General features: G+C 36.5%; 2 protein-coding genes across 2 annotated transcripts in view; both read right to left on the bottom strand.

Annotated features, from left to right (window-relative positions):
• LOC147077410 (uncharacterized) overlaps nucleotides 1-6,824 on the bottom strand; it is a 53,950-nt gene extending 47,126 nt beyond the window's left edge. The window contains exons 1-3 of the mRNA XM_085941682.1: nucleotides 6,604-6,824; nucleotides 3,410-3,526; nucleotides 970-1,122 (exon numbers count right to left, since the gene is read on the bottom strand). Coding sequence (XP_085797808.1) covers nucleotides 970-1,122; nucleotides 3,410-3,526; nucleotides 6,604-6,768 — 435 coding nt within the window. The 5' untranslated portion in view covers nucleotides 6,769-6,824. The remainder of the gene's footprint in view (nucleotides 1-969; nucleotides 1,123-3,409; nucleotides 3,527-6,603) is intronic.
• LOC147077406 (uncharacterized) overlaps nucleotides 1-27,295 on the bottom strand; it is a 264,249-nt gene that overhangs the window by 125,463 nt on the left and 111,491 nt on the right. The window lies entirely within an intron of this gene.

Genomic DNA, 27,295 nt, shown 5'->3' on the forward strand with positions numbered 1-27,295 from the left:
GTATTAATAAATTTAAATTATAAGATTTTTAAATAACAGTTAATTATAAGTAAAAGATCTAGGTATAAATATTATACCTAGACACGGTGTTAGCAAACCTTTTTACAGTGGCACCCGTGCCAAAATTTTCTATATATAATCTTTCGACTGTCTGACGTGCCGAGCAGTTTTTTTATTGTGAATGAAAAAATGAAAATGTAGTTTTTACGAATTTTAATAAAAAGGATTTAATTATTGCAATAATTCTTGAGATTCTATCTTTCATCGTGTTTCTAGACGGATGCATATATTTTATTCTTTGAATATATAATTTTTGCTTGTTTTAAATTTTTTCAAAAAGGTCGTAGGAGCAATTTAACCACGCTTGTTTTATATATTCCCCATAACTTAACGGTTTTTTATTTCCAGTGTCAGTCAGAATTACTACTACTAGCTCCACCAAGTTTTTGTTTTTTATTTCGTACACAGGCATTTTTGTTGGTGCCAATTAAATGGTTTGTTACTGTAGTACTCAGATGAGGCATTCTCTCGCTACAGTGGTCTCAAGCATTGTAAATCGATCAAAATCAGAAGTTCGCGCAGCGGCGTCCTCCGCCGCCTGATGAGGTGAGTACGACACGATTGTCACTTATTTTCTTTCGTGAACCGATTATAAACGATTGCTTTAGTTGATTTCAAAAAATGGACCTCCTCCAAGGTCGTGCAATTTGATATATCTGGATTAATTCCTGTAATACTTCGTGGAGTAACTGGTTTATGCTGATAAACCCAATGGAAACCATTATTGTTCGCGATATACACCCAGCAGTTCTCGAATAAATGACATCCAAATTGGGTGACCAGAATTTTTTTCCTTGAGAATAATTCTGGTGACCATATTAATTTTAATGCCATGTAGATATCGATTATTCGAATATAAAAAAAAATGTTTAAAAGTTGTGTTATTAGTGAAGCTGTAAATGAACGTACCTGGTCTACTGGGCTGTATTGTCGACCCAAGGAGCCGGGTTGAGGATTCTCATTATTGATTTGGCGAATTGTTTCGTCAACAAATTCTTGTTTGATGATGAACACCTCATTATCATTCTCCGACCTTATATTGATCAAGCTGTCTCCACACTCCTGAAAATAACAACATGATTAATAATATTATGTAACAGTATCGCCATTATGATCAGCCAGAGTCAATCCATTTCTGGATAAGACCTGCCACCAATGTACGACTGCATTTGGCAAGTGTGTGTATACTCACCGAAAGACATTCGTAAGCTTCGTACTTTTTGTAAACATATAGCACATTGAGATCTATAGGGTCGTAACTGCAAATAACATGATCGTGAGTAATTTGAGTTTGAATGTTAAATAATTAACTACAATTTAATTAATTGCAGTAGACTGCAGAAAATTGTACCATGTTTGAATTCTTTTGTTACTTTACCCTGTAGTTCTTAAATATATTAATATATTTTAAAAATTATATTGTGGATTTTAGCAGTTGCGGCCATATAGTTTTAGAATTGACGAACATACTTGCAGATGCGGCTTCATAGTTTTAATATAAAAATTCTTTTATTGAAGAAATAAAAAAACTAATAAAAATAATATAGAACATATAGAAATAAAAGAGGACAATAAAAATAACTTAATCATCAGTATGATATGAAATATCATATATTTCAATGTCGGACTAATAAAAATAATCGGTGTGTGTACTTATGTATTCACGTTAGAAGTTATACTTCTTTTGCGTAACAAAACAAGAACAAAACTTGCGATAACCTAGATTCTTCGACTAGCTCTTAATCATCTTGTTAAATTACACACGTAAGAAATCGGGCCGCCTATTGAAGCGCCGTTGGTTTATTTCTATAAATTATATAATTATTTATCGTTTTTTTTTATTTTTAAAGTACCAACTGTCACTCTGACGTTTAATTGTTTGTTTAGGTAAGGAATTGCAAATTGCTGACAATAATAAATTCGCTGCCTAGGCAACGGAACAATTCTTACCTATAATATTATAGTGTATAATCGTCACGATTGCAGTATCATACAGTGGCGTAAAGGCAGCGCGTTCGGCTGATAACTGAACAATCGGTATTACGAATCTAATCGACTGCGTTTTTTTTCGTGTGAAAAAATAAATTATGTGTACATTTTTGGATAATTTTGCAGTTGCGACCCTATAGATCTCAGGGTGCGATAAGTATTTATCATACCATGTTAAACATACATAATTTATAAACACTCATGAGAAAATATTGCCAATAGAGAAATTATTTTTCGAAAAAAGTAAGAATCAAAACTGCGTATCTTGGGTATCGCGCACTGTGCATTACCACTATCCTACGACTGCCATGCTTAATTACGAGAAATTTTAACTATTGGTCTTTTAAATACCTGCTCATAAGCGCTTTCCAAAACTGAAAAAATCTATAAACACAAAAATGTCGATCCTCAGCCATGAGTGTACGACCAATAAGAAGTGCAAAGCATAGTGTTAGCCGCGTTAAGCAGGCTCTCACGTAAAAACCCGTCCATCTGCAACGTGTCGAATACGTCATCGTTATTCACAAAACACACGGTGCCAAATGGATCTGCGCAGATTGGCAAAAATAGTAAATTAAATTATTAGCAATTTCAAGTAAGTTACAACATCTTCAAGTGATCCGTGACGTCAGTTTGTAATTAATGTAATTAATACTTATTTTGATTTAAAATACAAAATCTAACTGCCGATAATAACTCAATTTAGAAAGCGCTTCAGAGAATATTGTAAAAATTGAGAGTTCAGAGTTCGTCGTCGCAATTAGATAAGATGCCTATACCACTGTGTTCAATGAGCGTCGGCGCAAATTCCAAGATGCAGGGTCGATGCTTAGTGGGTGTCAAAAAAGATTTTTTTCTATTGGTTATATATTTCCCAGAAGTGTTTTCAAATTATGTATGTTCAAACATTCATAAATCTTGTGAATTATTCGTTGGATCAAAAAAAAGCTGATACACAGTTACGTATATAATCACCTTTCCATAATTTATAGTGACTTGCCAGATATATTTTCAAACTATTTCTGTATATCTTCCACTTATAAGTATATTATGCGTCAATAATTCGCAACAATACGAGGCGGTGTACGCGTGTCTAGTAATCGAACAATTGTATCAAGATGGCCACGCGGCTTAAGCGTCGGCCTACACCGTCGTGGGTCCCAGGTTTGAGTCCTAGGTCTGGCAAGTATACATATTGTTTTTCAATTTGTGTATGAGAATATATTGACCTAACAGGTTGAACAAAGGGCTGACATCCATTTTTCGTAAAAACAAAAATATGTTAATACAAACCTCTACTCTGATGAGGCCCATATGAACTTATTAGGCACGAACCTAGATCTGAAAAAATAATACTCACCAAAGACGGATTTGGGCGTTCCCTAGATTCGACGAACGTATGGCTGCTTTCATTGTCAGTCTCTTTGAGAAGAGGATCAACTTCACATATTATTTCCACATCAGGTTTGATGTCAACCTATAAACAAAATAGTAAGTATGCACTGTCATTAATATATTTATAAAATAAATAATGTGTTTGACGAGATATCGTTGTATAACATTGAATCATTAAGCCTATTCCAGACCAATATAAATACAGTGTCACCTTAAAGTAGACTTAGAATGCGGCCACTTTTAACTTTTAGTTTCAAATTGTCAATGGATACATTTTGACCACAGAACATCCTTAGAAAATGGAAAACGGAGTAAGTCCATTCTACTATCTCCACGTTTGTTGTCCTGGTTTGTAGAGTTTCATTTGAAGAGAAATGAGCTTACAAGCGGTAAACGATTTGATTTCCTCATGGGAAGAAGCGATCCGCAACTTTGCAATGAATGTGATGTTTTGGAGGACATTGTACATATAGCAGTACAATGCCCAAAATATAAACAACACAGGATATCTTCGAGAATGCGAGTGCCTTGGCGGTGGGTAGGACGGAAGAGATTGGCAGAATTGTAATGTTCTTTAACAGAATTGGAGCGAGGGTCTGTTCGGCGGATCCTCTTCTAGATGAGAAGAGGCGATATGACAAATGACACACAAATGAACCCACAAACCGTCCAAAATACCTGGTAATCATCTTAGACTGGACGCTGTCCTATAAGCAACACTGCATTAATAACAAAAATTAGACAGAAGCAAGGAACAGCATCCTGAGAAAACTAAGTAGCAATACGTGGGGAGCTCAACCACATACACTCAGGGTCTCAATTCATGCACTATGGAAGTCGGTGGCTAAGTACGCCTGTCCGGTATGGTACAAGTCTGCGCACACGAGACATCTGGACACTGCGCTTAACGAAACCTGCCGGATCATAACGGGGTCTTTAAAACCCACACCTGTAACCAAAGTTCGAGTGCTTACAGGAATCCCCACCCCACCTAGCCAATCTGACGCTAAACTATAACCCGAGTTGAAAGGGCAGCCCAAAAGAGGGACCCGCGAAACGTCATGCCATGTGTATCAAATGTACAAAACAAGCCTCAAATCCAGAAGAAGCTTGGCAACAACCATACCTCTGACGCTCCTACCCGAAGAAGATAGACTATCCGCGTGGAAGACGAACCTAGCCTCTGAGGGTCTCAAAGATTGGGTAAAGCCAACAGAGCATCTCCTACCCGGAGCCAGTCTCGGGTACCGTACATGGAACGCCCTAAACAGACTGACAATCATGGTAGGGCGCACTTGAGACAACATGGTGAAGTGGGGGTTCTCCGATGACCAAACCTGTGAGTGTGGTGAAATGCAAAGCATGGGGCACCTTTTTTCATGCACGGCTCGCCCAGAAAGTTGCAATTTCGACGACGTCCTATAGGCGAGGAAAATGGTGTGGCCTTCGACAACTTCTAGAGTGACACTTTATAGCTATTGAAGCCCGGAATCAACAAAAATAAATGATTCTTATTAATTTACATAGGTATAACATGTAAAAACAAAGCTAAAATAATACGGACAAACTAATCCATGTGAAGAAAACTACACAGTTGCAATATGACGCCACAATTTGTATATATTTTATAAATACTTGGCCTTTGTGGCGACCAGCTCAGACGGCCCGATATGATTTTTAAAACTATTATAACTTCAAACTTTCTAATGAAGCGACAGCAGCGTCTTCTTTATGAATATATCTGATATTTTCATTGGATCCTTCATTCGCCGCCTTTTAAAATGTGCCGCATCTGTACAATGCATAACCTGCCAAACCCCACGGGACGTCACCGTAAATATATTATATCTGCATTCAAACAACTGACCTATACAATTACATATGAAGCTATACGTCACAGTGTATAGGTATAAGGATCCTAATTGAATGTCCACACCTGCAAACGACGATACCACATAACACAAATTTGGCGTAGGTTCTGAATTGAAACATTCCACACCTGTCGTACAAAAATAATTATTATCTACACATATTATAGACTCACGTATAAACTTTGACGTCACCAAGGCCGTTGCATCGAATGTCTTCGAGAAAGGGTGCTAAGTAGGATATGTTGCCCTATGCCCGGAGGAAACCGGGTGCCCTACACCAGGGAACACAGAATTAATGAGGACTGAAATACCTAACGGGTGTGGAGTAAGAGGCAACCGATCTAAGGTGTGGAAGACTATGGAATAAAATAAACACATGTCAAGAATACACTTGTATTTCGTTCTGACAACTGCTCTCGGCTTAGGCACTGACGCTCATTCAATATTGGTGTATTGTAAGGTTGCAACACACATTATTGCACGACTATAATGTGAGGTTCATTTTCGTAGAAAACTCTCGCGTGGTGCAGTGCGTAAGGCGCTCGCCTTCCATCCGGGAGCTCCGGGTTCGACCCAGTAAGGTTAAAAATATATTTACATAATCTAATAGATAGCTTGGGAGTTATGCCACTGTTATTGGGCTTCACGGCCTGTTGTGGTGTTTAACAAAGAAACAAAAAGAAAAAAACCCCTGCATCAAAAGGTAGTGTATTCGGGGTATTATAGCATAACAGAAGTCTATTTATTACTCTGTTCTGTACTCAAAACCCTTCATTACGTAGATTGGGTACAAGTTGTTATGGGGAAACCAGCAGCAAACACATTTTGAAAATAGCCGATATACTGTATTATTTGTAAGGTTGGGCTAGTTTAGGTTAAGTTACGTTAGGTTATCATTCTTGAATTCAAAAATTGGGTATGCCAACATCAGCTATGACAATTAGAGCGGTTCCCGCCTAGCTTCTCCATAACCGTCTTGTACCGAAGGTTGTAATTACCAAAACGCCAATCTTGGTAGATATATAAATATATAATGTATTTTACTGCGAACCGACAACATATTAATCAAATACACTGACTGACAAGCTGTGTACATGGTAACTGTTTTCTTAAGAAGAAACAACGCGTGGCATGTGGTGTACTACTTGTCCACACTTCATTTAATATGATAGTATGACCGAATGATTGTACGCGTTGTGTTTCAAACAAATGGTTCTGCGCCTTCATTGGTATGCGTCAAGCACTGTACAATAATTAGATATACTTAATAATAAACATATTATATTACCTCCAAAATGGCGGCGTACGAATGCTCGATACGGAATTGTTGAATAAAATATGATTGTGACGTTTGTCCTTCCGGGCTGTGCGAGCGTTTTATCGGTATATAGATAGAACTGAATGATGTTCCGGGATCGGTGTCAAAGTCTGCCGGTTCACTTTTAATTTCCATCTTTTAAAATGTTACGTAAATTGAATGAACAGTAATTGGCATCAGTGACAGCTGACAGCTCACGAAAACGTTACTAAAATAGTTAAGTGTTGCCATAAGAGAGAAGGTCGCACTAAAAGGCGACGAAATAAAAATTAGTTTTAACTAATTAATTAAGAGATTAACATAACAACTCATTGAGAGCAATGTATGTGTATTGGTAAACAATCTATGTACCTATTTAGGCGAACCTCCAATGAATTGGGTTTCGGCAGCTGAACGATTCACTGAACAGCTGACTTCGGTTCAGAACTGGTCTGAAGTTTCATACCAAACCATTTCTGATGGTCAGAGAATGGTTTGATTTTCGCAGGAACAGTGAACCAAACGTCAAAACTTAAACGGTTTCCGGTTTACCTACTTTCTACGCCTTCGATAATCATTTTACTTATATTGTCTATGTTCACGCGGATGAAAACAGCGTTGCCATGTCTACTGAAATTTCAGTAGATCTACTGATATTTTTGGCAATATACTGAATCTACTGATATTTTCTGAAATCTACTGATATTTCTCCATTTCCAAAAAACAAGCCGACTATGAAAATCTGGGAACCTGCGGCCCGCGGCAAATTATTTCTCCTAAAAAAAACAAGCCGACTATGAAAAATTGGGAACCTGCGGCCCGCGGCGAAATTTTTTTCCTAAAACAGAAATCTACTGATATTTTGTCGAATCTACTGAATTTTTTTTACACATTCTACTGAAATTAAAAATTTTGACTTGGCAACACTGCTGCTCAGTGCCAGAAAGCAGTGTTGCCAAGTCAAAATTTAAAATTTCAGTAGAATGTGACAAAAAAATTCAGTAGATTTGACAAAATATCAGTAGATTTCAGATTCTGAATACCTACTCATTGAATGACCAATTCTTTTCTGGATTTTCAAAAAATTACACGTAAAGTAATTAACGTCTCGTTTTTTTAGAGTAAAATACCGCGTAAGGTAATTAACGTCTCGTTTTTTTTAGAAAAAATTCAGAAAGTTCAAAAATAATTAGCGAGGGCTTCAAGAATTATTCCATTGCAAACTTATTTTCCAAATTTTCATTGCATTTCATTTCATTTCAGTGCATTAATCATGTCAAGTTTACTATTAACATAATCATGAATTTACTCACAAATATTATGGAAAACACAAATATTAGTAGGTTTTAGAAAATGCAATAAGTATATCAGATAGGTATGATTTAAAAATAAGGAAAGAACTCACCTTGTGCAGATAACAAACGATCTTGATGCTACTTTAGAATAGTATGGTCTTGTAATAATAATTATGAAATAAAATAACAATAATAAAACTATTCATCACCATCTATTTATTGTTTTATTTATTGTTTGTTTTCGTTATTATTGTTTTCTACACAAAATAATGTTAGTTTATAATACGATTTATCACTACACTTAAGTAGGCACCTAGTTATTTTTATATCACTGGTTTCACGATTACTACTAAGGACAATTTAAAATGTTTTCTGAATAACAAATGAATCAGGAAAAATATTTTAAGAAGTTCAAAAATAATAGGTATCAATATTAACGAACTTGTATTAATAATTTTAATATTGCTATAACTGCTGCTATCGGAGAATGCTAGAATAAAACTGATGAAAATTAAGGGCACAGTAGAAACCATTTTCGACTGTCTAAACTCTAAACAATCTGATGAAAACAAAACTATAAAAAGTAGGTACTAGGTAGGTACCCAGTTGTTCCTTGTTCGAGTTTCGAGATCCAATTGTTTGGTGTAATTAAAATAATCCCTAGTTATAGAAAGGAAATCTCTCCATTCGCGATGTTTTATTCAGTTTTATTTTCATTCTAAATATCATGAGAAAGTTTTAGTTATAGATATGCCACCATAAATTGTCCGGTTTTCGAATTTAGTACTAAGCTCACCACAGTATAAAAAATATTGAATGATATACCTATCAAAATCAGCATGTGGCGCTCTCACTAATCGGAAGACTTATAAATTGTTATATCATATAATTATGTACATTCACCTTTACTTGCTGAAAGGTTCTTCAACGAAACGAAAGGGAAACCTGACCTAAAATTTTAAATTGCTATTCAGTAATTAATACCTAACCAAATTAAATGTTCAAATTTACTTTATGTACCTGAGCCGGATCCAAAAAGTATCATTCATTCGAACTTACGTGCATAAGAAAAATATTTGAAACCAGAAGAAAAAAGTTTTTTTGCGTTCTAAAAAAAATATTTGTGGACAAAAACCCTTTTTACTAACAATGATTGAAATGTTTGAATAATGTCTCTTGTTCTTCGGTTTCCTTCTTATCAGTTTATCACTTAACAATGATGCAATTGTTCATCCCCATTAAATTTTATTTTTGCTGGTCACACATAGCATAGCATTAAAATATAATGATTATTGAGTCATGTTACGTTATGGTGTGACGTTTTACGTAATAAATAATAATAGGTAGGTATTAATTTATTATTTTCTAAGCAATGATGATGTCAGTGGGTTAAAATGCCGGTATTGGGTAGCGTAACAATGCATCCTTTGTTAATTTAGAAGCGTGTATCCAAATCAACAAAGGCGTGCGTAAATCTTTTCAACTTTATTAATAAATTCACCATCGTTGACTTAAAAATATGGGAAATAGCCAAATATCAGTAGATTTCATGAATTTCGAAAAATAATCAAAAATTCAGTATATTGGCAAAAAATATCAGTAGATCTACTGAAATTTCAGTAGACATGGCAACGCTGGCTGTAGGTACGAGGAGCCATCGAGGAACTAAAGAATGACGTCATTACATTTTAAGCTACTAGAGTAAAAAATAATTGCGCTGTACTTACCCGTGTTATGGGAATTCACCGTCTTCGAGCTGCATTAGAAAACTTGGGATGCCCCGTAAGGAATTATTGCTTTGCCGTAATCTATTTTCACATTGCTGCAAAATTCATAATATATTATATTTTCATATAACGAATAATCGTCAACTTAACCCTTTGTCTATTGTACGGTATAACGATACGCTACGGCCTACGCCAATCGATGTATGAAGCTTCTCTAAGTAACATAGAAAAATAATGAATCATTTCAGCGTATAGGCATGTGGGGCTTATAAAATTTATATCAGAAATACGACTTGGAAGTTAAAGGCTTAAAATAGTATACGATCACTTCGTTATAGTTTTTTAGATCTGCTAACACATAAACAGTAAAAAATAATGATTCATATTATAACACAGCATAATAATTATTAATTACCTATTAATGATTTGCTGTATTTTTTGCCTAACAACGATATTATGGGTCAATGAGAAATGGGACCAGTCTCAGGAAATAAAAACTACAATTGAGATCGCAAGGAGCGCCTTTCTCAAAATGAGACGCCTCCTTAGCAATCGAGATCTTAACCTAGGTCTGAGACTGCGTATGGTACGTTGTTATGTGCTCTCAATTCTTTTCTATGGCATGGAAGTATGGACGCTAAACCAAGAGATGTCACGGAGACTTAAAGCTTTCGAGATGTGGCTGTATAGACGCATCCTCAAAATTCCTTGGACTGACCGGGTGACAGATGTTGAAGTTCTCAATCGAAAGGGGAAGGACCGAGAAATTCTACGTAGTATCAAAACCAGGAAACTACAATACCTCGACCACATTATGAGAGGACACATATACAGCATTCACCAACTTGTCATTCAAGGAAAGATCAATGGGAAGCGTAGCAGAGGACGGCGCCGCATTTCGTGGCTTAATAACCTCCGTGATTGGTACGAGTGCAGCTCCACCGAACTGTTCCGGGTAGCATACGACAAAGATAAGATCGCCTTGGTGGTGGTCGACCTCCGCTAGGGGATGGCACAATAAGAAGAAGATAGGTACCTATCTCTATAAGGTTTATAGATTTTTAATAACACAGGTTTTCAATACGCCGTAAAAAATCAAATTATATGTGGGTACTTATAATATAAGTATTATTATAATTTAGGTAACTATTCTATTCATACATATACTGCATTCCTAATCGCTGAAAAGCCTCAATTAAAATAAAGACTCAACTCGGTGTTGTCGGCAAGTTAGGTACCTAGGTATCTATATCTCGCCTTAATGCCCTTAATCAATCTAATATTACGTTCAAAGCTGACTGGAAGAACGAAATAATGAGTTTAATAATTCTGTGAAGATAAAAAAACAGGAAGATCGCCTCTCTTCTAATTATAGCAAGGAATCAATCATTTTGAGGCTGCTGTTGAGAGATGTCCCAAGACTAAAAAATGTTATAAAGGTTTTCGCAACGCCATTATTTCATTGTACCTAGTCACCCAAGCATTTTGAACCTATAAGATACCTAGACGAAATAATATACGAGGGTGGGTCAATAAGTCCTTAGAAAAGCCGACAGGTGGCGCGACTAGTACTGCAAGCGGTTTGTTTTCATGCAGCGGCACTACCGATTCAGTATGCTGCGAAGTTTCAATCAGATTGGTCGGGTTGTTGTGTGTTTCTCGTACATTTAAAAAAAAAAATTTGCTTGTGGAAAATGGAAAAATGGAAAATGGAGAAAATTGAGTTTAGAGTTGTTATTAAACATTTTAATATAAAAGGGTTAACAGCAAAGGAAATAAAAAATGAGTTGGATTTAGTTCACGGCATATCTGCTCCTTCACTTGCAACTATTTATAACTGGTTAAATGAATTTAAACGTGGTCGTACATCAACAAAGGATGAACCACGCTCAGGACGTCCTGTAGAGGTGACTACACCAGAAATGATCAATAAAATCCACGATATGGTGTTAAGTGACCGAAGATTAAAGTTGAGTGAGATAATTGAGGTTACAGGGATCTCAAAAGGTAGCGTCATTTCTATTTTACATGACAAATTGGGCATGAAAAATATTTCTGCAAGATGGGTGCCGCGTTTGCTCACAGTCGACAATAAACGCAGTAGGGTGGTGGCCTCTAAAGCCCTGTTGTCGCTCATGCAACGCAATCCGGATGAATTTTTTCGTCGCTTTGTGACTGTAGATGAAACATGGATACACCACTATACTCCCGAGACGAAAGAACAGTCAAAGCAGTGGATTGCGAAGGCAAACCATGTCCAAAGAAGGCGAAAACCGTAAAATCAGCTGGTAAGGTTATGGCTACTGTATTTTGGGATGCACGTGAAATTATTTTCGTTGACTATTTGGAAAAAGGAAAAACAATAACAGGGGATTATTATGTATCTTTATTGGACCAGCTAAAAAACAAAATTGAAGAAAAACGGCCTCATTTAAACAGGAAAAAAATCCTCTTTCATCAGGACAATGCCCGTGTTCACACATATTTACGATCAATGGCTAAAATTGAAGAATTGAAGTTCGAATTGGTCGACCACCCACCGTATTCGCCAGATTTAGCCCCCAGTGACTTTTTCCTTTTCCCAAACTTAAAAAAATGGCTAAGTGGACAACGTTTTTTTTCAAATGAAGAAGTCATCGATCGGACAAATGCTTATTTTGAGGACCTTCCGAAAACTTATTTTTCTGACGGTTTAAAAAAAATTGAGAAACGTCTAACCAAGTGTATTGAGCTCCAAGGAAATTATGTTGAGAAATAAAAAAAAAATACAAAAATAAAACCTGTTTTAATGCTTTTTTCTAAGGAATTATTGACCCACCCTCGTAGCTTGCCAGCGATTATTATTAACCAATGCCCATACAGGTCACATTAAGTGAAAAAAATGTATGATAGGTAGGTACCTACCTACCATTTATTAGTAATCGAGTGGCAATAGTCGTGCATGATTAACATTTTTGAGGTTTTTACGCCGAATATGTATAATATGTAGGTACATATCTATTTCTATGTATTTAATTAATACATAGATATGGTGCTTTTATTTATGAATTGGTCATAGCATAGTAGTTGGCCGTTTCAACTTTTGGTTGATAAAATAAGGTGTCAGTCATTATTTTATTACGTCGTCTGTTGATATGTATAGCTTGGTCTCCATTTTCATACAGAAAAACTTGAACCAAAATTATTCCCTGTGATTTTTTAAAAAAAGTTATTGGTGAAGACAAATACAAACACTTCAAAATGATAAACACCAGAAAGGCTGTGAAGACACCCCAAAAAATTATAACTTGTTTCAATATTGTGGAGTTATTTTAAAACATCAGAAAATGAAAAGACCAGAGCAGCATTAAATTTCACTGCCATAAGGTAACAGCTTCTACTATGCAAATATACAATTGATACCTCCACGTTTCTACGGGCATGGAGGACCCCTTAATAGTAAATCACGAGCGAAGATATGGATGCCACATTCATGTTTCTCATATCCCGCCAAAATCCTTCCATCGCCGTTTTATGCATAAAATGCTCTTTAGTAATCAACTATAAATGTTGCTTCTTTTGGGCTCAATTCTTAGAAATCTCTGTAACTTTCAGTCTGCCTGCCAAAAAGGTAGCTTGGACGACCCTTACGGTAAAACCCAGGCAAAGGCCAAACATTCGCCGCATGCAAGAATGATAGAGAGGGGTGGTCGTTCAGGGGTAGATTGAAAGAGACAGCGATAAAGCTCAAAAGAAGGAGAGCTAGCCGCAACACGGCAGGTAGAAAGTTAGTTAGCGTAAGACTCCCAAACGCGACAGGCTGTGTGCCCTGTGGAAGCTTAATTTTTAATTGACAGCCTAGGCGCCCATTTTTAATAAATTTAGGGCTGTTAAAAATTTATAAAGTGTGAAATTGTTAATGTGTAGTAATATTGTGTTGTGTATGTAATGTGTGTTGTGTAATTTTTTTTTCGTGAACCTAACTAATTAGGTAATAAAACTTTCGGCAACGATTGGTGCTACGAACAACGTGCGTTCATCATTTTTCCATCCCGTCAATCCTGCATTTACCCCCAACTGTCAAGACCTACCGTGCACTGAACGTGCTCTACCGGACTAAAAACCAGCTACTATTGACCGCCTTGAACTATTCTGAGCTAGTCGAAGGGTGGAAGCTGGTCATGTGGCTCGCGCGTTCTGCCGACGGCACGCTACGAGGGCCTCATTGACGCCCGGTTGACCGGCGAGTCGAGCTCTGAGGTCGGATCGGCCGTGCGGCCCCGACTCCCCTCCCTACCCGGACTTCCGGGGTGTCAAGTTTGGCGAGCCCAACGTGGACCTGTGACAGTACTTGTCATGTTGGCAAGCATCTGTCAGAAATAGGGCAGTGAAGAACTGAAGGAGCTCCACCGAACCGATATCCTGAAATGAAGAGTCAGTGCTAAATTCAGTGTTATAAATTTAGTGTGCTTAAAGTATTAGACAGTTGACGTGGACAGTGACATTTTGACATTTGTGACAGTGGGAGGACGGTTGTTGTGGTTGACGACTGTAATTTTGACGCTTGTGGTGTTGTGATCGTCCGCCATCTTGAAAATGCTGAGTCTGTTGACACCCGCCATCTTGGATCGGTTGTGAGTGTTGTTATTTGTCGCTTTTGACAGCTGTCATCTGTCAGTTGGACATATTTTATTTTTTCAAGTTTATATTTTTTCTGTTAATTTTGCAATACTAACAATTGTCAGTGCGTGCAAATAAGGATCAGTGACACTAATAATAAATTTTAAATACTAAATTTTATTTATAACTTTACGATGAATAACTGCGATACGGACTTGATGGAAGTTATCGAATGTACCGTGCGGTGTATCTGCGAGAAGACGGCGCGGACCAAGAGGGATGCCGGCCACGAAATGTCCGTGGAGAGGCGTGGTACGCCATCGCGGCGCGGACGACGCGGTGCCAGACCGCCACCCAGCCGGTTAGCGCCTAACAGGCCCTAACTGGAGAAGATGGAGGAAGGAGACCCCCTACGGAGGAACGACCAGGCCAATATAACACTTTAATTTTAATTCATATTTCATATTGTTGTTTATTTTCGTATTGTAATGCTTGTGTATTATTATTAGACACCGGACATCTGGAGTCCTTTTTTTTTTGGGACGGACTCGAATATTACAACATTTTTTAATTAAAAAATGCGTTAATAATTTATGGAACCTATGTTTTTCAGAAAAATAAGTTGTACGATGTAGTAGGTACAATGAAATATGAAATAAATGATATTGATAATATGTGCAAGAGACTTTATCGATACTTAATTATATAGAAACGCTGCTATTAGTAGATATACTATACTATTTAGAGAAATTAATGAAGTGCTTACGTATAGAGTGGAAGAATTAGTTGTTAATAGTAATATCTATAATATTTAATAATATTCCACTTTTTATATACCTATTATTGAAATCAAAGTTTAAAATTTCTACTAAACTACTTTTATTTTCACTATCAAATAACAAATCACACTTGCTCCCATAATGAGAAGGACCTGACAGCTAGTGTATTATTAAAATCGTACCAAATCTGAATGATTTCGTATATTATGTTGATACTACGAAAATATATAATATGAAAACATATTATTATATTATATGGATTTATGGATAGGTAAAATGGGGAATATCGGACCTACGTGGTTAATGAAACCCTTTAGAAAAAGTTTCGTACGAAAGATACTTCAAATCGTACTTTTGTGTTTCAAGCAAGTGGTTGGACATACTGAGATATTCAATTTTAATATATAGGTAGGTACTGATGTTGTAATGTTTTTTTTGACATTTTTATAGGCCATTTTCAAACACTTTATATTCATCATGCAAAATATGTAAGTACATGCGTTTTCTGTTAATTGCTACTCCCTAATACTATAAATTATATATCATAGTATTATTTCAATGAAATATATAAACCCGATATAATTATTTATTTCGGAAGTTATCAAAATGATACAATCATAATTAGTCGACATTGATACATTGTGTATATATAGTACCTAATACCATTGATAATAAATTATTTTATCAAGAAAATATTAGATATAAATAGGTATAACACAGTTGCAGTGCCTACCATTTGCCTTAACAAGTTGACCTTGGTTCTAATAGTTCATTGCTTTATCCAATCTGGGAGTTCACACATGAAACTATAATTTGATGTTATAGTAATATGGTAGAAAAAACAAAAAAAACTTAACCTGCGCGTTTGTTAACTGATCTACGTATTTTCTTAAGCTTAAAATTGTTTATTTGTTTTTATTTAGTGAGTAGGTATATTTCGTGATATTTCACATTAGCTGGTTCCATTGTTTACGGGAAATGACGTTTTAACGGGCTTACCTATTGAATGTATTAATAGTATGTAATATATTCATTACGGGTTTTCACAAACACTTCAGATAATCAAAATTTGTTTTTTACTTGATCCTTTACTAATAGGTAAGAAGGTTTTAACAATCTTTTATTATGTCAATGTGCATTTACGATCGGTGATGCGCATAGTGCACGAAGAAGCCAGAAGGCATAACCCGGTCGTAAATAATGACTAATAGAATACCTAGTACAAAACATAAATCAATTGGAATTTATTGATTAATATTTTTGCGACTCGTACCCGTTAGATATAGGGACCATTATACCACTTTCCTCTAGAAGGTATATAAGGTACTTTTAAACACTTTGTACATTTTGCATTTTTGTTTATTGTTATTAAATCTTAGTTGATATTATTCTTTTGACTTATTAACTTAAAAATAACAACAATGGATGAAATATAATATTAATAAATATTATAATATGTCACATATATAATATTGTGTAAGTATATAATATATAATTATCAAGCCTCGATAGCGAAGGCTGCGTGACTAGCAAATGCACTTACGACCTATGTAAACCTGCCGTTCATATTGTTTTAAAAGCACATTGCAAAGATTATCCTTTGCTTTGTAATTTTATTCTTGTAAATCCACGGTATTATAGATGGTTGCACTATTATATCTAAAATGTAAACATAAATTTATATACAATATTGGTATATACTACAGCTGATGATGATACATACTATCGTATGGAAAATAATTCATTTTTAAGTTGTGGACTTCTTGTACGTATCATGCGACAAAAGCAATAAAATCGTCTTCAAGTTTTTGTCATTGGTCGGGAACCTTTTTTGATACATACACCTATGTGGAATTTTAAACACAGCAAATTTTTCACAGTTTTGAAGTTACGCTATTTCTTAATGTATATAAATCAGTCATTTAATAAATAAGGACAAATATCACCAACAAGTTAGTTCAAGTAAACAATCGACTCCCACGTCCTCTATACTTAAGTGACTTTTTATGCAATAATATGTACCTACCTATATTTTGTACTGTTATTCAATTGAAAATGTCCATTAGGATAAAATCGGTTGAATATCAACATTATGGAATAAATGTGGAAAAAGTACGAAAGTACATATAAAGTGTTTTAATGAAATATGTATCTAGATTCTAGGTACTAGTCGTTTTATGTGATGAATAGTTCTTTACACTTTATAATATGTAAGTATTTAAATCAAATACATAATATAATCATATATCAGATAATTACTTTTTAATAACAACATTTAAATATAATGCTAATTATGTCGAATGGCCACCTAATCGGCGCGCCTTTAGCGTACAATGAATTAAATGGGATGGCGGGACTTTTTTTAACATTACACACCTACAAACTTACCTGTAGAATTGCCAAAATGGAACTACGAATTACCATAGGACGCCATTTTGAAAATTTCATTCGAATGTCAGATTTTGTCCAGTTACTAGTCTTGATTGGGTAGTTTTCGACAATGGCTCCATTTTTTTTTTTAGTACATATTCCACTTTTAATCAATAAATTAGGACCGGTTTCGTCCGCCTCAGAGGGACATTTTCAACTGAATCTTCCCTTGTTCAGTTGAAAATATCCCTCTGATGCGAACGAAACCGGTCCTAATTTATTGATTAAAAGTGGAATAAGTACTACAAAAAAATGCGTTTTTTTAATTAAACAACAATAAATATTAACGCAATACAATCACTAAGTGAAAATCTGAAGTATTAAATGGGACGGCGGGACTTTTTTTTAACGTTACACACCTACAAACTTACCTGTAGAATGGCCAAAAATGGAACTACGAACTACCATAGGACGCCATTTTGAAAATTGGTCAAAATTTGAAAAATGTCAGATTTTGTCCAATTACGAGTCTTGATTAGGTAGTTTTCAACAATGGCTCCCCCATCCCATTCTTCAGATAAGTTTGTAGGTCTGTAACATGCATTTTATCTACTCAAGGTCTTATAACTAATTTAATCACGGTGAGTAGTTTAGTGTGTGGCATTGCGGATTAGTAGCTCTGGAATATTCTAAATCTAAATATATTAACGTAATACGTAATATTTATAATAAACCTATTCAATAAGTGAAAATCTGAAGTAATATTATACTGCAAACCTTTTAGAAAAATGCAATTACGGCTTATGCAATACACAATATTATAATAGTAGGTATTTTAATTATTCAAACGAATATTTCCAGGGATGTCTCGCATCTACATATGTATAGACCGTACGCCACTGGTATTTTGAAGAGGAAATTTCTTACGATCAATTTGATGAAATTCTTCAATGTCAATAGTTTATAATCAAATAGACCAGATTGGGCAGAGCATCCTCAAAATACTTAAATATCTAAATAAATAAATAAGTATATGACTTTTTTATCGATATGTAGGTATTGTTGTTTAATTTAATAAAACGCATTTTTTTGTAGTACTTATTCCATTTTTAATCAATAAATTAGGACCGGTTTCGTCCGCCTCAGAGGGACATTTTCAACTGAAGGCATAAAGGCTGAACTCATTTCCCTCTGAGGCGGACGAAACCGGTCCTAATTTATTGATTAAAAGTGGTACAAGTACTACAAAAAATTGCGTTTTATTAAATTAAACAATTATACAATGCAGTTCCACCATGAATTAACAGTTAACAAAATAAAAGATATGTAGGTACTTTTGCGATATCGGTATTGTCACTTGGTAATACTAATAGGTATCAATATGATACATTTAGAACATAAAACGGGTCAGCGGACAAAATCTTTCAATATTTGTATTTATATTAATGGTAGGTACGCAAAAGCTATTCGATATTTAATTATGAAAAACATATTCTACACGCAGTTTATAAAAATGGTTTACCATTACTTACCTGCAATAAAACAAAACATCAATTTTGTAATGCGATCTTTTTAATTGCGATTTGCGAATTTGAATTCGTTTGAAGTGGCCACACTTCGCATTATAATATTGGCAAGACGATTATTTTAATTACAATAATTATCATCGCACCTGAGCTGCCAGAAAAAACAACTGACTAATTGTAGAAATCCATACTAAGAATCATTTGGGCAAAAGTCTCCTTAGGATATTGGATTCGTCCACCATTTTAATGTGTTTTTTTATGGGTTGACGGTTAAAGACTCGAAAGATCCGGCCTTTAATTATTATCATTGCTGTGTATGTCTTATTGATGTGTCATTTTGTTGTTAGACCTACAATTTAACTACAGTATATGCCGCAGCTTAGTACTACATTAACCGATGTCGTCAAACACGACGGAATAAAATAGATTAATTAAATATCAATGACCTTATTCACTCAATTAAGATGAGATGAGAATGTTGAAAATGGATCCTAATTATCATTTATAAATCTACCTTGGCCAGGTTGATGACTCTGTATTGCGTATTTAGTACGGAGGGATGGTGTACTAAGTATGATAAGATAACCATGAATACTTATTTTCAATTTCTAATTTTGTTTTCTAAGCACATTTTGTTAATTGTATCCCATAAATTTTGCCTAGTTTAATTTACCTACTGACGGCTCATGTATGAACGTATATGAATGCAATGTGAAGTAGTGACGGTCGTTAGCGAGGAACGTTTGTTAATGAGGAATGGAGGTATTGGGATGGACTGCCGTGGACCGACGGAATGGGTTTTAGCTACGCGCATCTTCTTGCGGGGCGGTTGACTAGATGATGGCGCCGTCGGCTGGTTGGTTGACTCGTTGAGGTAGGACCGTGTCTCTCGATCGGGGATTGATCGAGGGGGCATCTGTCGTCTATCTGTCAGGATTAAGGTGGGCTCACGAATGTAGTGACACTGAGCACGTGTGCCAGTGTGCGCGATAGAGTAGTGATGCGGCGGGCGTCGGTGTGTAACGAATCTGTTCGCACCAGATACGCCGTAATTGTGTTTGTATTTTATTTGTATTTTCTTTGTGTCACGAGTCAATAGTCGATCGCGGCCGGATATTCTAGTAATGGGTGGTGTGTCCCCCACAACTGTCCCGTGAGTTGGTGTCGTGTGATGGGGGCAGATTTTTGAGGTCTAGCGGACGTGAATCCGCAGCATCTCTGTGATAACTTAGCGCGCGTAGTTGATAACGACAGGCCTTCAGCCGTGTCAGAAAGGATGTATGTATGTACGCATGTAGATACGGGTGATGAATATAGGGTACGATTTTTAGTGTGCGCGTCCGTTAGGTGGTAATAGAGGTGTTAGGATGAGCTGCCGCGAGTCGACGAGATGAGTCTTAGCTACGCGCGCCATCTTGCGAGAGCCCACTGTGGAAGTAACTTGCATCTAGGTAATGGTACCGATCGTGAGCGGGAGACTTGACGTGACGCGTGTGTCGAGAGGAAGCCTAGATCGCGAAGGGTAGTGCCGGCCGAGTCATTCCGCCGTGCATGAATGGGTAGCGAGCCGAAGCTTAATTTGTTTTTTTATTGTGGCACCTTGGTTTTGTCTTCTGTCGGGAGTGATTGATTGAGGGGCGCCGTTCGTCACTCCGGCGAGTGTGTGGGAGGCCGGCTCGTACGCCTTCGGTAAGACCCTCTCACCCTTGTGTTAGAGTCCGTTGGTAAACCTCTGTCGGCACAGACCCTCTCACTACCGCAGGGGCCGCTTGTCGACTCTTCATCGAGATACGACTAGCGGAGGGCAGTATTGAGGTGTATTTTTATTATGTGTTGAGGGTCCCTTATCGATCGGTGGCCGGATATTCTAGTAATTTGACATGCAGGGTCAAAATGCCACAACCTTCTCGTGAATTGTATATTGCTGAGTGAGGATGAATCTTTAAGAGCTAGCGGACGTGAATCCGAAACATTGTTGTGAAAAATTAGCGAACGTGATAGATAACAATAGGCTTTCAGCCGTGTCAGAAAGGGCGATACTTCAGCATTCGCTCGCTTAGCCGCGAGACAGAATGGCGTCGTTGTGTCTACCCGAATTACCAGAAAATCTAATTTCATTCTACCTTTATAGTTACGAATTCAAGGTATTTATATAAAGGTGCAAGGGGAGGCCTTCACCGAGAAGGATATAAATCTAGGGGGTTTCAGACCACGGAAATCGGTTGGAGATAGCCACCGTAGACTACACGACGTAAAACGGTGCGTAAAAATAAACAGGTAGATACCAAAATAGCACGGACTGCCGCCATACGAGCCGAAAACGTCATTGACGCAATCGCTTGCAACCTAGCGATGTGGGTACTTCAGTTACTCGCCTTCTTCTTGCGGTTCGAAACGTAGGTAGGAAGCTTGCATCAGGGTCACCTCATGGCGGAGGGACGAGTTTTAAGGTTTTATACTTTGTTTGATGATTGTAATTGTAGTTTTCATCCTAGTTTTGTCTTGAATTTCTATTGTAATTTAAAAAGATGTTGTTACTAGCCTAGTGAGGCAGGAATGATAGGGTTCCGCCTAGAAGTTGATTGCTGTTAAATTGTTTTCTTTTTTTTTATTGTAATGTGTAATGGATGTTGCTTTGTGATTATGTCTGTCAAAACATAATTCAGGGCTCGTGAATGTGGCATCACCGCGTAAGGACACCGGTGAGCGTGATTAGTAGCGAACTGAAGGTGATGGGCCTGTAACGATGTCGTTCATGCCAGATTCCACTTTGTAAGATTGTGTTTTGTTTTTGTAACCGCTACTTAGGTGACAGGATATACTGAGGCTGGTTATCACTGTCCACCGCGGGGGCGCTGCAGCGAGGTATACTCTGCTGGTGGTTGAACGATGGGGGGCAATGTTCACGCTCTGAGCATGTGGGCGAGGGATCGACCACGCAAAGGTCTGTCTGAACCACTCGCCTCAGCTAGGGGCGTCTATCGACCCTCCCTCGGGATATGAATGGTAGGGGATAGTCTCGTTGGTAAACCCAAAGTAATGGTAAACGGTTGGGTGTTGCGACCAAATGGCGAGGACCCAGAATAGCCGTGTGTGAGTGCTGTTTAGTGCTTGCTTACAACCATAAAAGTTGTAAGCCTAAAATAGAAGTCGCGAATGTAGCTGCGTCATGGAGACTCGAGGCGTGTGCGACATGTAGCGAAAGGCATTGTTTAAAATTTTTTTTTGTAATGGAAGAGGATCGTTATTAATAAGGTTAATTAATAAGCTCTTCAAGCAGGATACGGAGGCGGACAATGACGTCCGGTCTTGTAATGTAAATTTCTTATACGAATTATATTTCCTGTCTGAAAAAAAAGCTATGTCAACTTAGGTTGCTCATTGCTGATTTAAAGGTCATGGTGACGCCCTGATGCCTTTGTTGAATTGTAATGAATTACTTGCGAGAACAAAATTGTAAACTGACCCTAAGAAGGGCCCATTATATGTAAACTTATTGAGGTTGGTCATGTCACCGTCAATAAAGTAAACGGAACAAAGAGCACGCCGCTATGTTGTTCAAAATTGTGTTTCAATGTATAGGTAATTCGAGACGCGGTAATACGAGCGAGGATAGAGGGACGATGGCGGGAAACAGAATGGGCACTTCGCTCGAATCTGAATAGGGTCGCTTGATACCTCCACGTTTCTACGTGCATGGAGGACCCCTTTATGGTTAAAGTACGAGCAAAGTTATGGATGCCACATTCATGTTTCCTATATTCCGCCAAGCCAAAGTTCTTTTATCGTCGCTGTATGAATACGATGCTCATATTAATCAACATAAATGTTGCTTCTTTTGGTTTCAATTTTTCGAAATTGCTGTAACTTTCAATCTACCTGGCAAAAAGGTAACTTGGACGACCCTTACGGTGAAACCCAGGCAAAGGCCAGACATTCGCCGCGGGCGAGAATGATAGAGAGAGGTGAATGTTCAGGGGTAGATTGAGAGGGACAGCGACAGGGACGGCATCCCGAGGTATCCAGGCTGGCAACGCAGTAAGATCCCGCCTTCGATCGCCGACGGTCTTCGTGACCCGCTTCGAGTCGACTTTGTGAAAAAAATATAATTTGTCCCGTTTTTACCTACTTTCTTTGAAAACGATTTCTGTATCGACAGGAAGCTATCCGGTTAGCGTTCACGTGTTACAAACGTGGAAGGATTAGATCCTTAGATTTTAATTGACAGCCTACGGCGCCCATTTAAAAAAAATTTAGGGCTGTTCAAAATTTATAAACTGTGAAAACTTAATAATTGTGTATTGTGTGGTATATGTTTTTTTTTTGTGCGAACCCAATTGATAAATATAAACTTTGTGCTACGAACCACGTGTGTTTCATTGGGAAGATCCAACATAACCAACTGTCAATCCTGCATCTTTAACCTAACCTAACCTTACACTGAACGTGCTCTACCGAACTAAAAACCAGCTTCTATTGACCGCCTTGAAGTATTCTGAGCTACTCGAAGGGTGGAAGCTGGTCGTGTGGCTCACGCGTTCTGCCGACGGCACGCTACGAGGGCATAATTGACGCCCGGTCGACTAGAGAGTTGAGCGCGGAGGTCGGATCGGGCTGTGCGGCCCCGACCCCCCTCCCTACCCCGGTTTCACTGGTATAGATTTGTGGATGATAAATTTTTTTTATGATGATAACAGTTTTGGTAAAGACCTAAGTAATGACCTAATAGGTAGGTCACTAATAAAGTTGTTTACCTACTTTATTGTGTTAATTTGTTATATTAGCGAGAGTTTACTGTACCTATTCGTTTCGTTGTTTATTTGCCTTTTGGTGAGTGCATATAGCGCCTGACGATACCGAAAGGTAAAACACGGGTCACAAAAAAACTACTCCAATGGAATAGTATAAAATGTAAATCCATTAGAATTTATACACTTACCTACTGTCGTTCACCCCGGTCCCGGAATAGTCTCAAAGGTACTCTATCTTAAACCGGTCCTGCCCTCGGACCGATTAAGAACCTTTGTTTGGCTAGCTCAGCACTATTGAGGGAGAGGGTGATCAACTAACGTTCCTGATTGACACTTTTGGAATACACTTAATCAATATTATTTAACTTTATATTGTTTAGAATCACCACCTAGTAATAGGTTAGTGTCTAGGTTGTTAATTATCCGATTGACTTTCAAATCGAATTTATTTTCGTAAATATTTACGTAATCGTCAAAGACAGTTGACTATCTGTCACTTTCCTTAGTATCAGATGTTTTTCATAAAATATTTTGTTGATTATTTTCAAAATAAAAACTCCTTGTGGTAATTCAGTTTAAATTATTTATTAATTTATTCTTGGTTGTTAAATTTATTTTATTTAATTGTTTATTGACAATTATACACTTTAATTTAATTCCAAATAATTGGTTAATTATTTTATAAAACTTATTTACTTAATTATTAGATAAAATTAATTAATTATAATTATTTTATATTTAATTTATGTACGATTACACTCTTATAACTATGAGTCGCCGACCGTAAACTTTAAAGAGCTATGCTCTTTCAAAAAAAAATTATATCGCGAGAATAAACTTCGCGAATAATGACGTGACGCAGTATTGTTTACGTTATCAACTGTCAAACCGAACTGCACGTCATCCACTTATGACGTCAGACCTATGACGCGTCGGTAATATCCGCGATTGAATATATCGAAGAATATTCAAAAACTATGCGAATTCAGATCGGTCCCAGGCACAACCTCCCGGCAATATCGAAAAATCGGCGACTAACGGTAGATGAAATGTAGGACGTTATATCGACCCACAGCGGGAAAAACCCGAGATTTTGACGTCATTCGAAAAATGGACCAATGGGAGATCTTTCTACCTCATCTACAGAGCTAAGAGCCAAAATTTTGGACCAATCACAGAAAAGCCGTTCATTTCCTGGCTTTTCCGGAAAATTTTGATCATTTAATAGAATAAAAATAAGCAATTAGTTAATACCTATAGGTGGTACAAGTTTGATAACAATCGTAAAAGTCTTTATAGTGCTTTCGACGTCATAGATTGTCCAAATATCAATTAATTCGTTTATCGGACTAGCGATAAAGAAATATGAAGGTATTTTCGCTAAAAATAGAACGTAGCAGAACCGTGAATCAATAAAATCACCGTTCAAGAGCGTGGACATAACAAGACTGGCAGAAATCGAAGTTGTTCGTTTCTTTTATGCAGAACTTTTGCGGGCTAATTACAGACAGCCTAAAGGGGTTACGATTAAAATTTATTTAATTACATTTATAGATCCCTCGAACTCAAAGATATAACATTATTTTCAGTCTAAATTTCAATGACAAGTACTTATTTATTGAGTTTGAAAATTACCTATTTCGGGTAATTTAATATTGATCTGTCGGAGTTAATTGACAGATCTAAAGAATAATTTTTATTTGTAAATTAGGAGAGCAACCGAGTCCTTAGACTTACATTATCAGAATTTCCATTTTCGAAATTCCTTCATTTAACTTTTACAAAAGTAGGTACTTAAATTGGTACCCTTTTTATTACAATTCGAAATATTAATTTATTATTTAAATTGAGTGTGTGTAATCAGTACTTACAAAATGTAATCATTAGATTTCAATTACGACAATATTTGGTATCATAATTTATTTATTTAATTTATCTCGCCTTGGTATTGGCAAATAGATCGAGACCAAATTTGAAAAAATAAAATTTATTTTTATATAATTCAAAATCAGATTAAATACAAATAAACATTTATTTACAATGTTTAACAAATGATATCCCATAAGTCGTTTACAATTTATTATCTATTTTTAACCTTAATCCTATACATTTCAATTACTTACATTTCACCTTATAAGACCGTTCGGTCTTCTTGAAAGAAAATTCATCCGTAGTTCACTCTGAGGGGCTATAAGTCTCTCAGATTGTACTATGGGACTCCATACACAATTAATATAGCTTTGTTTAGAGGTAGATCGCGTATTTTCAAGTAAAATCGACATTTAAGGTCGGATCAAAAAGTTGTGACGTCACTAATTTATTAAAAGAAAATGTCGGCAGACGGCCTACATATTAAGGCCGTGTCACTACCTATATTAAATATTATAGATTAAATTATAATCGGGGATCTTAATCTAGAAAAAGTGAGACAGAAACACCTGTCAGTATTAAATTCTAGGATCTATGTTTCATATATTAGCTTGTACTATTCACTTTCTCAGGTGGTTTATTAATGTATTATTAACACAGCTTAACACTAAGGGGTACATAAGGACAACTCATTCCCTTTCTTGACTATTTGGACGTCGATATTAATATACTTGGTTGTGATTGGCTCCGAGTAATTAAATTTTAGATGTTTCCAAAATACAAGACGTGTGACGTGTTGCGCGGACGACAACTCAAGTGTGGACAGGGGAGTAAGGTTATGTTGACGCGCGTATTTGAACATACCGACCCGAAAAGAAACCATTTTTCTCCCGTCTTTCGTTCCGACAATAATAACGGGTTATCCGGTGTAGTGCCGGTTCGAAGCCATGCTTTTTATGCGCATTTGAAATATTTCCGACTGATTCTCAACATATTCAAATAGGTAGGTACGTAAATTTCTGAAGGGGGAGCATGACACCAGGGGCAGGGGTAGTTAAAAATTCTAGGCAATCTGTCGGTAAATTTGTCGTTACTTGGGCTGGGGTGGTTGCCCTTGAGGGAGATAATATTGCCAGCAGGAAGGTTTTGTTTTAAATCTAAGGGACGTATTTACTTTTAAGATATTATTTATTTGTGGGACAGAGGCTGTGAACTAGCGGGGTCGAATAGTATGATTTAAATTATTAAGATATTTGATATCATATTGGTTATTTAAATTTCAAATTTATTTATTATACATGCAAGTAATGAACATGACAAATTATAAATTCAATACGTTCACATGACATGAACAATAAGTGTAAACAATATTGAAATAAAAATACAGGGTGATATATAAGTGAATAATAAGAGTACATGGAAGCACAACCGAGTGAACTAGATTGATAGACCATATCTTAAAAATCTGTCAAACTAGGTAGGTATTATTGTCTAATTGAAAAAACCTGTTTTATAAATTATTTCTATTGAAATAATATAAATTCACTTCAATAATTGAAATTGCAAGCAAAATTACTGGTAGGTACCTAGGTTTAAGTTAAGTGTTAGTCAGTGGATTATTTAAACCTCAAAATAAATTCTTCGACATCTTTGAAAATTAAAGAGTATGACTATTGTATAACGGGCTGACTTTATTCCACATAATTCTTGTAATTCGTAAAAATATTATTGGACCTATAGTAATAACTAATAACCAAACATGGATCG

This window comes from Rhyacophila brunnea, unplaced genomic scaffold (genome assembly GCF_057557595.1).
Source record: "Rhyacophila brunnea isolate RB1 unplaced genomic scaffold, BYU_Rbru_1.0 scaffold_13, whole genome shotgun sequence".
NCBI lineage: Eukaryota > Metazoa > Arthropoda > Insecta > Trichoptera > Rhyacophilidae > Rhyacophila > Rhyacophila brunnea.